At 41.4% G+C, this 15,694-nt stretch overlaps 1 protein-coding gene across 15 annotated transcripts in view; it reads left to right on the top strand.

The window, feature by feature from the left end:
- The window catches only part of ARHGAP26 (Rho GTPase activating protein 26), a 451,561-nt gene that overhangs the window by 127,338 nt on the left and 308,529 nt on the right, over positions 1-15,694 (top strand). For all 15 annotated transcript variants that reach the window (XR_012382106.1, XR_012382105.1, XM_073905517.1 and 12 more), the window contains exons 7-10: positions 1,331-1,435; positions 2,924-3,053; positions 6,622-6,722; positions 12,344-12,438. Coding sequence is in view for 13 of the 15 variants with exons in the window: in XM_073905517.1 (XP_073761618.1) it covers positions 1,331-1,435; positions 2,924-3,053; positions 6,622-6,722; positions 12,344-12,438 (431 nt within the window). In the remaining 2 variants the exon portion in view is untranslated. The remainder of the gene's footprint in view (positions 1-1,330; positions 1,436-2,923; positions 3,054-6,621; positions 6,723-12,343; positions 12,439-15,694) is intronic.

Raw genomic sequence — 15,694 nt, 5'->3', positions numbered from 1 at the left:
TGCTTACCATTCATTCCTGCCACAAGCCAGGTGGGAGATGAATGGGGATGGGCTGTTTCCTTTGCCATCATTGTTAGGACTGCCTCTCAGAAGAGGGTTCTCTCAGGAGAGTTAGGTGAAAAAACAAAGTGAGAATATGTTTAATTACTAGAGGTATGTTTGTTTTAGGGACTGGAAAATTAAATAACAATATAAAACAGAGCAACTGTATCTTGATGTAACATGTGTTAGAGGCAGGTCAGGGAGGTCAGAGTGGACTACTCAGAAAATGTGAGTTGGCATTGAAAAGTTTGAGTTAGAACAGGGATGGGTACGACAGAGATTGTGACAAGGTAAAGCTCTGGTTCTTCTAAAACCTTGTTAAGGTTTGTATTACAATCCTTTCTCCAGATTGAGATTTGGAACTGAGGCAAGATGCATAGAACTTGGGAAGGGGCCAGGGAAACCTAATAACAATAGCTTTGTGTGTAGGTTCTGGGAGGAAATAAGGTAGGAGCATTGGTTGAGCCTGGAGAAGTGAAGATTGGCAGGACTCAGGGTGGGAACATTCATAGTTTTCACTGTATGAAGGTGTGTTGTGAGAATCAGGCTGAACAGATGTTTTCATTCTTGGACTTAATACCTTTTAGCTCGAGGGGATTTAAATGAGAATTTAGGGGAACCATCATAACTGAAGATGTGGGAACATGGGACTATTTTAATAACGGCATCCCTGGTGTTTACCTGTGGGTAGTTTAGGGAAAGCACAGAAGCACATTTGAGCTGAAGTCTGGTCTGGGTGATTTTCTTTGATTTGACTTTGTCTGTGACACTGTGGACTCAGGACATACCATCTTCCTCTTCTCCCCTCTCTGTTGGCCATCAATATAACTACACTTTTCCGCATGGTAACCTGATACTACAGATGTATTTGATGGAGACTGAGTTGGACTTGAAGGAGACTGGTCTTCAATTTCTGAAGAAATGATTTTCTTTGAAGGTACTGAGGCTCAGAGTAAGAGCTTGGATGTTGATGCCAAGGAGACCTGGTTTCGAATCCTGGTTGCTACTTACTTTGTCTTTTGGAGCAAGTTACTTAACCTTTCTGAACTTGCTTTCTCAATATTGAAATGGAGACAACAGTAGTACTTACCTGCTAGGCTGTTATGAGCATTTAGTGAGAGCAGACATACGATGTTACAGTGCCTGGCATACAAGTAAGCTCAGTAGATGATAAGCATTTTTATTACTGTATTCTAGCCTTTCAAATCAAGATTGGGAACTCAGGTAAAGCTGCATAATACCTATTTAACATGCTTATGTGAACTCTGCCCTTCTTCTTTCATTACAGCTACTGGCATTCTTGCAAGGACTCTTCACTTTCTATCACCATGGTTATGAACTGGCCAAGGATTTCAGTGACTTCAAGACTGAGTTGACCATTAGCATACAGAACGTGAGTGAGCAAAGGGATAGGCTTCTTCTTCCTGGTTGAGAAAAGGAAAGAACACATAGTATGGGTCTGATTGCATAGAGATCACTTATTTGGATTGGAATGCAGATGAGGAAGATGGGTCTTGCTTGGGTTCAAAGGGCAGCTGGGGGCAGGCATTTGTAGGGTGCTTGGTGGCCCCAGGTTAGAGCATCAACCTCTTTTCCATTATTTCTAAGCACTATTTATGTTCTCGGAAGTCCTGCTGATATTTTTGTTTTAAATCTGTAGCACCAGAGTCAGGATTTCCTTTGGCAGTGGAAGGCCCAGCCTCCCTTCTGTGCATCTAGCTGCCTGGCCACAAGAGACCTTGGAGGGTGTTCAAGGGTTGGGGGTGGGGCATACATGCTGGCCTCCAGCTCAAAGGATGTGATCTTGTTTAACTTTTAGTAAGGCTCACAGGAAATCCAAGTCAGAGCCATTTATTCTCAGTCTCCTTCCCCACATTTTAACCAGCAGGACCTTTTGGTGCTCTGAATTGTGCTAAGGGCCGTTTGGTTAGCAGTTACTGGTCTCAAGCCCGTGCGTCACTATGTGGCTGGCTATATTAGTCTGCATGTTGTCTTTGTCTCTAGATGATGCTGTGTAGAAAAGAAACCCAAGTGTGTCCTTGTGAGTTTTATTGCATGGGTTTAGAAGCCTGGAGTTTACCCTGCCACAGTTCTCTGTGTTGTTTTGGAAAACAGACAAGGTTTCCCAAAGCATGGCTTCCCCTTAGGCCAGCTTCCTCAGAAGGTAGACTCAGAAGTGGAGGTTTATGTGTAGCAGGTTTACAGGGGAGTAGGGTCAGCAAAATCACCTGTGAGAGAGAGGGCAGCAGACCCCTGCCGGAGAAGTTGAGCTGTGAGGCTTCAGTCAATGCCCTGGGGTGTCCTGGAGCTGATACCGACCTTCACAGTGGCCTCAATAGAAGCAAGGGTGCCAGGCTTTGGGCCCCTTCCCTTTTTGCCCCTAGCCTTGACTAGTCATGGGGTGCAGGTTGCGCTGGGGAAAGGAGTTACCTTGAGTGAACCAGCTCCCTTTTGAGGAAGGAACCATCTATGAACCATCAGCAAGTGGTATTCCTGCAGTTGGAGAAATAAGTCCCTCTGTCTTGAAGGGAGCTTGGGGACCGTTCTGTGAACTATCTGAATCAGGATCCCTTGGGATGCTTGTTTAAAATGCACATTTCTGGGTCCAGAGGTACTAAATCTTTAGGGGTGATGCCTGGACCTTTGTATTTTCTCCACATTCTCCAGGTCATTTTGATGGTCTTGAGAGTTTTGAGAGTCATTCTGGTATAGGATTTTATGGTCAAAAGGTACTTCTTGAAAGTGAGTATTTGCCTAATTCCTAGGTGGCTCAATGTTCCTTACCTGGTTTTAGATCTAAGGATTCCATAGGTTGATGTTGTGAATTGTTAGAGATGGGAACAAGGTTTCATTTCTTTGATTTAAATGCTTTTCATCCTAGACAAGAAATCGCTTTGAAGGCACCAGGTCAGAAGTGGAATCACTGATGAAAAAGATGAAGGAGAATCCCCTCGAGCATAAGACCATCAGTCCCTACACCATGGAAGGGTACCTGTACGTTCAGGAGAAACGTGAGTGCTGGTGGTGAACAATGGCTTGGGATACACTTATGCCTTTTGCCCAGGAGGTGGAGAGTGTATCTAGTAGTGCCTAACCTAGAGCACAGCTTCTGTAAATATAGATTTGGGTGAATAAGAGTAGTTGATAGTTGAGTTTTTTAAGGGAAAGATATCCAAAAGGTCTTGTCTACCTCCCCATGATGTGTTCTGTTTTCTTTGTAACTGGAAATTCCCTCGGGAACCTGGAATTCATTGAGGCTCTGTGGTGGTTTTTTTCTCCTTAAAAATCACACTTCACATGCCTGAACCCTCAGCATGGCTTTAGCTATCACACACTTGGCATAGAGGCTCTGAAAGGGCCTTGCATGCTAGACCTTACTGTCTATCGGTAGTCATATCCTTGGGTGGACTTAATATGGAATGACTTTGTTCCATTCAAGACTTGGTTCGGCAAGGACCAAATAGTCATGACTTAGGCATATTCCCTCATTTCTTCAGTTGCTGTCATTTCAACCCTTAAATTTTGTGAGTAGAAACACAAACTCACTCCAAGAGGTAGGGAGAGAAATCCATTGTCCTGCCAATGTGATGTCAAGGAAAGAAACACCGGGGTGCTGCTAATCCAGACTTCTTTGTGATGACTCATAGGCTACTGTGATAGGTCTGGGGAAAGGCTTTTTGATGGGGCTGTGCTTTGAGGGTAGCACTTCCAGACTTAGCTTTTGGAATGCTAGGGATAGAAGAAGATCATTTTTTTTTTTCTTTAATGGATAGTTCTCCTAGTCTTCCATCCCTCCTTTTTCGGTTGGACATGTTAATCCTCCCAGATTTTTGCTGGTTTTGTGCTCTTTACTGTCCTTCTGTTGATTCAGGGTGAGGCAAATGTCTTCACTCCTAGAAGCTTACTAATGGAACAGAACACTTGATTTCAGTGATTATTCTAGTGATAGAATAGTGATTACTCAAAAATTTGCTTGGCCCTAAAATTGTTGCCTGGTGACAATGGGGGCAGTAGTGGGGTTTGAATTTGGAGGCATTGGTTATCTTGAGGGTTTTTATGCCCTTTATTCTTACAGGGATGAGCTTTTTGAGGTTTATAAGAAGTGGAAGGTACTATAGTACTGTGTTTTGTGTAGACCTCAATATAAGGTGTTATGTTTTTTGCCCAATGAGAAGATCCACCCCAAAAAGTTTAAGGCCAGTTTGAATATAGTTCAGTGTCCACTCACAATACTTAATTTATTAATATTATTCACTTACATATATGTAATCTGCACTCACATTAATAAACCAATTTTATTCAAACACTTCACATGCTTTTTAAAACATGAATGTCTTGATAATCATGAGAACCAGATTTTAACTCTCAAACACATGAGTCTAGAGCATATCAGTGGGATACAGCTCTTTTCATTTGAAAGTTTTGGTGACTTATTACTTAGAAATAATTTGAAATGTGAAGAAAAATTGCAAGAAGAGTATAATGAACAATCATATGCCCTTTATCTAGATGCATGAGTTTTTACCATTGTTCCACAATTATAGAGTTCTTTCTCTTTCTGGGTGTGTGTGTGTACACACATCATAGTCATAGAGACACGCACACATTGCCATTTTTTCTGAATCCTTTTGGAACTGATTCCATACCCCATGCTTCTTTACTTTAGTGTGTATTTTCTAAAACTAAGGATATTCTTTTTATGTAACCACAGTATAGTTACCATATCCAGCAAATTTAACATTGATAAGATATTTAATGTAAATGACAGGTCCTATTCCAATTTTGTCAGTTGTCCCAGTAATGCCCTTATAAAACATTTTCTTTTCCTTCTGTCTAGATAGGTTTTCATACTGCGTTTGTCATGACTTACTCTGTAATAATTCCTCAGCTTTTCTTTGTCCTTCATGACACTAACATTTTTGAAGAGTGTAAGCCAGTTCTTTTCTAGAATTTTCTTCAGTGTGAGTTTGTCTAATGTTTCCCGGTGATTAGATTCAGGTTAGGCATCCCTTGTCAAATCCTACATAAGTAGTAACATTTGTGTTCTTATCTGGGTACCACATCTAGCGGCACAGGATGGCCATCTGCCCCTCAGTGGTGATGTTAATTTTGGTCACTCACTCAAAGTATCATTTAGTTTATCCACTGTACAGTCACTATTCTTCCCTTGTAGCTCATTAGCAGTGTATGGGGGGACCCCTTAAGACCATATCTTTGTCATCAAGCTTTGCTAGAGTTAGCATCCACTGGCAGTTCTTGCCTAAACGGATGGTTACTGTGATGGTTGTAAAATGGTGATTTCTCAGCTCTGTCAGTCTTCCACATTTATTAGTTAATGTACTGCAAGGAAGTGACTGCCCTCCCCTCCTCATTCTCTTCTCTCGTTTCTTATCCATCCATCCATCCATCCATCCATCCATCTTCTTATTGTCAGGATGGACTTAAGGATTTCTGTTCTATTCAGTAGGCTAAATCCAAGTCCAGTACTGTTCTTATTTGTTTGGATGCTCAAATGATTTAAGATACAGAACTTTAGGAATCTTTGTGTTGTGCTATCCTTGGAATTTTTTCTCTGAGTCACAAAAATAAATTAGAATGGTTGGTATTTTTGTCTTTGATGCTTCAATGTAGACACTTACTGTGTTGCTTTTTACTTTTTTCATTTCCTAAGTGATATTCCACATTTGCTATGGGCACTGATACCCTGAAAAATAACTACTAAATCTTTGTTAAATCTCATGTTACTACTTAAAAACACACACACACACACACACAAAACAACAAAAAAACCATTTCTGCTCTGTGATCTCTTTAAGCATCTAAGGCTAGTGTTGATTGAGGACCTTGGAGGCTAATAATGCTGATTATGCCTTCTTCCTCTAATAATATTTTGTTACTCAAGATAAAGTAGTTGGCCAAACACCAGATAAAATCAGGATTTGACTGAAGGGCATCTCCCTCTTTCCTGAGGGATAATATTGAGGGACAGACTCCTTAGATTACATTTGGGTATTTATAGTTACTTCCATTTACATCTTTGTGTCAGAGTTTGCCTGATCTGCTTTTCAGGTCATCTTGAGTTCTGGTAAAGTACAGATTAGGGGTTTGGCAGTAGGTCAGAACCTCTGTATGTCTTTGCAGAGAGTTGCAGAGCAGCTGTGTGGGAAGCATGAAGTCATCACACCAGATGGGAACAGTGACAGGCACTTTGAGGAGCTTTTCTGTGTTCTTTCCTCAGTCATCTTACTTATGTCAGGGGAGAAGGGAACTTGAAGTGGAGATTGATGATGGGAAAGAGAATTAATTTCCCCAGGGAATCTTTACTTCCCTTATATTTTAAGACCCATTGGATGCAGCATTTAGTGGGAAACAGTCTTCCTTGGTCCCTGGGGAAAGCCCTGGGTCAATTCCATTTCCAGCCTGTGGGATCAGATTTCTGCCTGTTCCAGTCTAGCTGGTGGAGATTACATTGCCCCTAGAAACAGTTTAAGGGTAGGTGAGCACTGTGGGTTGTGGGTTGTGTGTGTTTCCAGCATGTGTTCAACACAGAGATGTTTCATGGGAAATACTACCTTGCAGGTCACTTTGGAACTTCTTGGGTGAAGCACTACTGTACATATCAACGGGATTCCAAACAAATCACCATGGTACCATTTGACCAAAAGTCAGGAGGAAAGGGGGTGAGTTCATTTTTTAAATTCCATGCTTGATTTGCTTGGCTAACATAGGATGGTTATAATGCATATGTATAGCAACACCTTCAATGTGTCACTGTCATTTTTTTTGTTTTTTAAGGGTTTTTTTTTTTTTTTTACTGAAGTATAATTAGCATATAGTATTAAATTTGGCTTCAGGTATACAGTATAATGACTCAACAATTGTATACATTACTCAGTGCTCATCACAGTAAGTGGACTTTTAAACTCCTTAATCTATTCCACTCACCCCCCCACTCACCTCCCCTCTGGCAACCATCAGTTTGTTCTCTATATTTAAGAGTCTGTTTTTTTTTGTCTATCTGGTTTTTCTTTTTCTTTGTTCATTTGTTTCTTAAATTGCACATTTAAATGAAATCATGTGGTATTTGTCTTACTCTGTCTGACCTATTTTACTTATCATTATACCCTCTAGGTCCATCCATGTTGTTGTAAGTGGGAATACCTTGTTTTTTTCATGGCTGAGTAATACTCCTTTATATATATATCCCAGTTTCATTCTTTTGCATTAGGCTGACCAGTTTTTCCAGCTCCATTTGTTGAAGAAGACTGTGTTTTCCCCATTGTATATTCTTGCCTCCTTTGTTGTAGATTAATAGATCGTATAGGTGTGGGTTTATCCGTGGATTCTCTATCCTGTTCCATGGAGCTGTAAGTCTGCTTTTGTGCCAGAACCATACTGTTTTGATCACTGCAGCTTTGTAGTGTATCTGGAAATCTGGGACTGTGGTATCTCCAACTTTGTTCTTCTTTTGCAAGATTGCTTTGCTGTAGTTTTCCTTACTTTTACACAATAGTTCTAGGAGGAAGAGTACCGTAGACAGTAACTATAGCAAGGCGAGTATTCTTAGCTTTAAGTTCTATTAGGAACTGCAACTAAGAAAGATTCTTGTATTTCACATATATACAATATTAAGTGTGTCAAATGTGTTTAGATGCTAGAAATTCCTGGATGGCCTTGTCCTGTGAAACTGATGGATATCACTCTTACTTGATACAAAGAGGGCTGCAAGCTAATGGTTTGGGTGTCCTGATTATCTGTTGCTGTGTAATAGATCACCCAAAAACTTAGCAACTTTTTTTTTCCTTAAGATTTTATTTATTTATTTATGTGAGAGAGAGAGAGAGCAGGAGCAGGGGGAGAGGGAGAGAGGCAGAGGGAGAGGCAGAGGGAGAGGGACAAGCAGACTTCCCACTGAGTAGGGAGCCTGACACAGGGCTTGATCCCAGGACAGCGAGATCATGACCTGAGCTAAAGTCAGATATTTAACCGACTGAGCCACCCAGGTGCCCAAACTTGCCAACTTTTAAAACAACACCAGTCATTTTAGTATTTCTCACAGTTTCTGTGGGTCAGGAATTGGGTGAGCATTTGGATGGGTGCTTTGGGCTCAGGATTTCTCAGGGGGTTCCAATCAGATGGTAGCAGGAGATGGAACAGTGAGGGTTTGAAGCAGCTGAAGGCTGGTCAGCCATGACTCTCTTTGTTTCTCCTGATCTTCCTCCCCTTCCCTCTTTCCCACCTGCTCTGTATAGTCTCAGGGCCTGTCCATCTGGTTTCTCAATGGGAGATAGTTTGGATTTTCTCACAGCATGGTGGCCTCAGGGCAGCTAAAGATGTCAAGAGTGAATATTCCAGCAGTGAAAGCAGAGACTGCATGTAGCCTTAGAAGTCATACAGCTCTGTTGGTTGAAGCAGTCCTAAAAGCCCCCCAAGCCCACCCAGTTTCATGGGGGAGAGGATGCAGACCAGCCTCTTGAAGGGAGGAATATTACAGTTACATGAAGAATGTGTAGGATAGAAATACTCTTGCAGCTGGCTCTGATCATAGGCCCTGCAGGTCACTGCTGTAGAGCTCCCCACTGTGCTCTAGCCTGTCTCCCTTCCTCTGGGCTTGCTAGCTGCAGCCTGAGTGCATTTCCTCTTCTGGTGGTGTGTCTTTTCTCTCTGGCTCTTCTTAATATCTTCTTTTTTTCCTTTTGGCATTCTACATTTCATTATGATGGTCTTATGTATGATTTTTTTTTCATTCTGTTGTGCTTGGGAATTTGGGGTCTTTCTGTATTTGGCAATGGGTGTCTTTCAGTAACTTTGGGAAATTCTTACCATTTATCACTTTGAATTTTGCCTCTTCCCCGTATCTCCTTCTGGACATAACTTCTTTGGAAGATAGCTAAATATTTTTAACAGAAGCATTTATATTTTTCATCTGTTTGTATCTCTGGATTCCATACTACATAATTTCTTTGATTCTATGTTTAAATAATTTTTAAGCTGTATCTAGTATGTTGATGAATTAGTCCCCAGTAAGCATTCCATCTCTGGTACTCTCCATGGTGCACTGTGGTGCAGTGTGTGTGTGTGTGTGTGTGTGTGTGTGTGTGTGTGTGTGTTTATGGGAGCATTACAGAGGCTAAGAGCATCAGCTTTGAAATTAGACTGCCCGGCTCAGTAATGTTAGATGCATCTGTCATTACTGTTGCACTGTGGTGCAGTGTGTGTGTGTGTGTGTGTGTTTATGGGGGCATTACAGAGGCTAAGAGCATCAGCTTTGAAATTAGACTGCCCGGCTTAGTAATGTTAGATGCATCTGTCATTACTGTTGGCTACTCTATCAGGCTGCCCCTTTGCTCTGTACCACTTCAGTTTTTCTTGCTGGCTTGCTTTTACTTAGTCCACAATACAGGAATTTATCAGCATCTCTTTTCCTTCTATGTATTACAAAAGAATACACCAAAGCTCTTTTAATGTTTCAGGAGTGGAATAATGTCAGGAAAACAACATTGTTTAAATATAGAAACATAAAGAAATTTATGGAGTCGGAAGAGATATTAAACATTAATCACTAGCTGTTCCCTAGTTTTTATACAAAGGCAATAGTTAGACTTGCTCCCTTGGGTTGAGCCATAGTCCTTTTCCAGTCCTGTCTTTCTAGAAATGAGCATCACTAAATTATTCTCTCACACAGTCTTTATTTTGGGGCCTTTGACCTTGTGCTTTCCTAAACCTTAAAAGAAGAACTCTTGTGTTTGGTCTTATCCCACTGGAAAGTGAATGACAGAGACCAGTTATGGTGGATGTTTGGGACTCCCATGTCTTCAGTGAGTTAATAGTAAACACATCACTGCGTTGTTAAGAAGTTTATATGAATTAGTATATATACTCTTGGAAGAGAGCTTCACACACAATGAGTTCTGTATTAGGAGCTTGATAGTACAATAATTAATTTTCCTAATAATTCCTTAAATTTATTTTATATTTTTCTAAGTCAATGTATTGTCTACATTATCCAGTTTGATCCAGTTTTCTCCTTCATAAAGGAAGAAATCGAGGTCTAGAGAGAGAAAATGATTTATAAAGCCATATAACTGATGAGTTACAGAGTCAGTACTCAGAGCCTGATTCTGGAGTCTGCATCTCTTAAATTGGAGGTTGCTGCTGCTAGTAATAGTAACAAGAATAGAAAAATATATAAAATAGTGGCTCTCCCTGACATCACTGTTTCCTCAGCTTTCTGGAGGAGATGTCATCTCAGTTTGTGCAGGAGAATCATGTGACATCTTTCTATATGATATATGTGTTTGTAGAGAGCTCTCCTAGGAGGTGGAGGTAGACTTAACATAGGTAATAGGGTGCATTTTTTTTTCTCTCTAACATGCTTTTTCACTTCCCTTTCCTTCACTTTGCTGTCCATTTCATTTGATTATTTTCCTGTAAAAGTACCTGCTTTTCTCTTAGCTTCCGGCAAGGATATGTGAGCAGATTTGTTCCATCATCTTGGAGAGTAGACCCTGTGTGTGGTGAAAGAGAATTCCCCTGTATCCTAACCTCTGAGATGAGGCAGCTCTCTCTGTGTGAGGTCTGGAGCAGTCCAAAGGTGACCTTGTCCCTTCCCTTGCTTGAAACCCTTCATTATTTTTCCTGTGCTTTCAGGCTATGGACCACAGTGTGCATGATCTGGCTCTTGATTCCCTCAGACTCTTTCATGCCAATTTGCCTTTCACTCTGGGGTTGAACCATATTGGCTGGCTTTCAATTCCTCCCAGGCTCCGTGGACCCTGACCACAGGACCTTTCCACCTGCTGTTCTCCAGCCCCTAAAAAACACAGTAGATGTAAGGCTTGTGAATATAAACCATCTCTTGCTAGGTCTTCTGTATTTTGTGTGGTATTGTGATACTAGGGGGTGGTTGAGTTTTACCATAAGCAGTCACATTTCCTATTTCAACAAATTAGGCATGTTTGCTAGTTTTCCCCCTTGTTTAGAGAAGAAGATTGGCAAAGGCAGGAGAAACATAAACCCTAGATTCTTATATGGGAAAAAGAGAAGAAATCAGGAAGAGAAACCCCTATGTTTTTAGGCAATAAAAGAGCACCATGTGATGAGATTGTTGGATTACCTTTGTACAATGGGATACTACTCAGCAGTAAAAAGAAACAGACTCTTGATTTGCACAACATAGGTGAATTGCAAAAGAATTGTGCCAAGTCAAAGAAGTCAGAAATGAAAGAGCACATACTGTGTGATTTCATTTATGTGAAATTATAGAATATGCACATTAATCTGTATGACAGGAAAGCAGGTCCAGGATTTGCCTGAGGCTGGACTGGGTGAAGGGACAGAACTCAAATGACAAGGAATCTTCTGCAGGTGATGGAAATGTTCATTAGCTTGATGGCGGTGTTGATTTTATGGAGAGGTACAGAAGTTAAAGCTCATAAATTGACGTGTACCGTTTATTATACATCAGCTACACTGTCATAAAGCTGTTAAAAACCTATTTATTGAGCATCTCCTCTGTTCTGGGGCCTCTTTGGGCTCTGGGAACACAGGAATCAGCAAGAACAGACACAGTCCCTGCCCTCAGGGAGCTTAGAGTAGAATGAGGAGGGAGCCATGATGGAAATCATCGCCCTCATCAATGGACAATTCCAGCTACGATGGTGCTATGTGAACATGTCTTGGGGATATTTGACCTGGTCCAGGAAGGCCTTCCTGAAAAAGTGAAGGCAGTGAAATGTAGAAACTCATCTGGTTTAACCCTTATCAGCCCTGCAAATTAGGGGCACCTGGGTGGCTCAGTCAGTTGTGTCCAACTCTTGGTTTTGGCTCAGGTCATGATCTCAGGGTCATGAGATCAAGCCCCCCCGTCGGGCACTGTGCTCAGTGAGGAGTCTGCTTGTGCCTCTCCCTCCCCCTTTGCCAGTCTGCTTTCGTGTGCATGCTCTCTCAAATAAATTAATTAAAAACAAACCCAGCAAATTAAACCTGTTTCAGACATTATCAACAAGAGTTTATGTAGCATGGGTTGATGCTGTACCATCATGATGTGCTAGAACTTAATTAAAACTAGAGATGTTTGGCTTGAAGTATAATTTGGTTTATAGGTTTTTAGCTGCGTGAGGCTCGTGGCTGAGGGAAGGTTTTTGATCAACATTCCATCTTCCTGTGGGTCATGAACACTCAGGCTTGAGAAGATGGAATAATCACTTCTGTTGATGTGGCACATTTGTGGTTTGCTGGAGAGGCACATAGCATAGCCCATGTTCAGGCCTCATCTTGATAGTGTTTGTGCTCTCAACAGGGAGAAGATGAATCCGTCACCCTGAAATCCTGCACCCGGCGGAAAACAGACTCTATCGAGAAGAGGTTTTGCTTTGACGTAGAAGCAGTAGACAGGTGAGTAGCTGTTACACTTTGCTCAGGAACAGATATTACTAAATTTGGATTTTTTACCTTTTCCATTCAGTCAGGGCTTTTCTGTCCTTGATCTCACCCTACCCCTCCTTTTCCAAATACTCAGTTTGGAATAGACCTCAGGCCAGTTGCTGGTCTGCAAGGATCAGCATAGCTTCTCCCCTCTTGTAGGTTCAGTGATGAGCCTCTGGTTTGGTTTGCTTTAACATTAGGGCTTTCCTGAGAAGTAATGTGTATTATCTTAGGAGGTTGAGTAGATGTTTAAAGAAAACTGCTTAGCGTGATTATATGAACTGTTTGAGATTTTTTACTTTAAAAATATTTAATTTTTTAAATTTAAAAAGTGGTCCAAAAGGAATGGGGTAAAGTGAAGGACGGAACAAGTTGTACTCATTTAAAAAAAGATAGCTTTTAGTTGTAGCATTTCACCTACCACTGTGTGTATGCACCAGGAAAGACAGCAAACCACTTGTAAAATCACTTTTTGCAGAGGGAGCTGCATGTTGTAGTCCTCAATATTTATGGAGTCTCATTAAGTTGTACCATTTCATGGTGTTAAGCTAGTTTGACAACATTCCAATTTTTTGAAACACTGTACTTGGCAACAGGTTAATTCCTTGAGTGAAAGCCACGTGTTAAGTCTATTTGTGCTGTCTGTTCAAGATCAGCAGTGCCAGCATTAAAGATCCTTAAATCTCAGCATGATTCTCCTGTAATGCCATTTCTCCCTTTATTCCAACACACACACACACACACACACACACACACACACACACACACACACACACACCCACACCCCACTTTGTGAAGTCAATACTTCTGCCCTAGAAGATGGAAAGACTGAGTGAGTACCTGCTGGGGTGTTGGCAGGTTTGGAATGCCTTAATGTGCCTTCTTGTGCCCTGATGTTTCCCTGCACTGTGACTATTGGAGGCTGCTCGAGCTTCCGTAGAGGGAGCATGCCCTTCTGCTTTAATCAGGAATTCATGGAAACTACCTCATCCCTTTGGCACTTAGTCATTATACCTTGGACTCTCAAGTTAGGCAGCTGGGGTCTAAATTTGGACTTTGCTGCTTCGTAGCCATGTGACTTTCAGCTATAACTACTTAATCTCTCAGGGCCTCGATTTCCTTATCTGGAAAATGGAGATAGTAATAGTACCTAGTTCCTAGAATTCTAAGGATTCAAGGAGATAATGCACGTAAAATGCTTGACAGGGTGGCAAATAATAAATGCTTAGCAAGTGTTAGCTGTTACTTGTTAATTAGCTTGTCCTGCACATTCACCAGACTTGATTATTTTGTAAGGTTAGACTCTAAATGATGAGAAGTAAGCATAATTTGTAAAGAAAAGAGAGTACCCCAGTTCTTCACCATGTTTGGGGATGTGGGAGGGTAATAGGGAAGGAGTGCGTGAGGACATAGGTTGAACTAGGGTAGCATAGGGGAATTGCAAAATGCCTGCCTCACACCAAAATTGGTTATTCTTAGTTTTAAACAGATCCTAACTCAGGCTGCTTTAAGTACCTGTATGCGTCTCTGTTCTCAGTGTGGAATCTAAGGGAATTCATATTGTTGGCATCCATGAAAGAGGTGGATAAGACATGTATGTTTAAAAGCAGAGTTAGTTGTTTGATGCTTGTCAACTGTTTCTAGAGACTATTGTCTCTTTGTATGGTTATTTGGGAGAAGGTGTTGCCTCACACTGCAGCTGTCCCTTACTTGAAAACCAGTTCAGAGATGATTTCTGAAGCTGAATCGTTTCCTGTTTTCTTCCTCAGAAGTTTTCCCAGAAGTTTTAGAGAGTTGCTTTTTAGGCAATTAAAACTCAATGTGGTGCCTCTGTCTCATTTCCACCTTGCAAATACTTCCTACCATCTTTCCCCTTGATTATACCCTTCAGAGCTTTGCAAGTCCCAATTATAAGCTGAGAGTGAATGTGTCACATTGAACATACTGAGTGGGTTTGGGAAGTGGATTTCTCCTAAGTTGCTCTCTCTGGTTCCCTGGGGATGACACTGAGGGGTTTCAGTAGGGGTTCAGAAAGAGGCTGCTAAATTTCCTCTTGGTAAGCAGGAAGTGAGTAGCCAGTTCTGTTGTATTGCATGTATTTTAAATTTTCTGTATATTGTGGTGGTGGGACACCTTAAAAACCTTTCTGTCTGGGGAGAAACTGTCCCTTCCAGAGCTAGCTAATTCTTAGAGATCAAAGGGCACAGCCTGGAGGGTGCCATTGACATGCAAATTAACCAACCCAGAACCAGACCTCCTCCACCAGGCCCTTAATCCCCAGGAGGCAATATTCCTCTGCTTTTTATCATCTGAGGTCCAGGCACCAGGCAAGGAGGGCCACTCCTATAGCTTAGAACCCCCTGAAATTATTCTAGCCAATAAACTGTTGACCCTGCCCTGCTTTGCCTTTCCCTTGGAAATTCCAATAAGAGCCACCACCTAGGCTCTCCCATCACTTCTGCTACTCTCACAAGTAGCCCCATGGGTGTTGGCTCTTTCCCACATGGCCCTGTTAGGTATGCCATGTGTGCATCCTGTTTCTAGGACCTGGGAGTTTAAGAAACTTTGTTTTCTGAGCTTGAGTGTCTTCTGTGTCTCCTGTCTGTCACCTAAAATAACACAGAACATGTATGAAACACTTCTCTGTTTTTTATATAGGTCATTATCTTTGATCTCAAAGACTAGGTTACAGTTGGGCAGCATTTTTCCTTATCTGTCTCCTGTTTTGACTTAGTGTCTTTCTGCATTTTTCTTACCCATCCAGGAAGGGACTAAGGAGAGAAGGAAAAGCATTTCCATGGGTTCATTGGCAACATTCCTGGGAACTCTGCCCAGAGAGTCCCCTCCTCTGGAAGATTCCTACACCTTGGTTTTTCTCCAGTGTGCTTTAGCAAGGAATTGATTCCTGCGGCCTTTCCAACCTGTGCCTTACCCAGATTTCGCAGCTGTACCTGAATGGCTAGAGACGTAGAGGGACAAAATGCAAGTGTAGCACCTAGGAAATGTGGAAGTAAAAGAGGAAATGGTTATATTTATAAATGTTTATGTAGTGGCTATTAATGTTTTACTGTATTAAGGTACACATACATGCTAAAGTAGTATTTTTTGACTTAGAATATGTGATATGGTGGGTTTTTAGGGTTATTCTGAATACTTATATCTTTTAGATTTAGTGCTGATATTTTATGTTATTTTTTAACAGAGGCTATAGCCTTTAGGAAGTGAT

The sequence above is a fragment of the Callorhinus ursinus genome, unplaced genomic scaffold (assembly GCF_003265705.2).
Source record: "Callorhinus ursinus isolate GAN/ISIS: 27379988/994484 unplaced genomic scaffold, GSC_fseal_2.0 scaffold23, whole genome shotgun sequence".
Lineage (NCBI taxonomy): Eukaryota > Metazoa > Chordata > Mammalia > Carnivora > Otariidae > Callorhinus > Callorhinus ursinus.
This window is presented reverse-complemented; position numbering and strand designations above follow the sequence as displayed.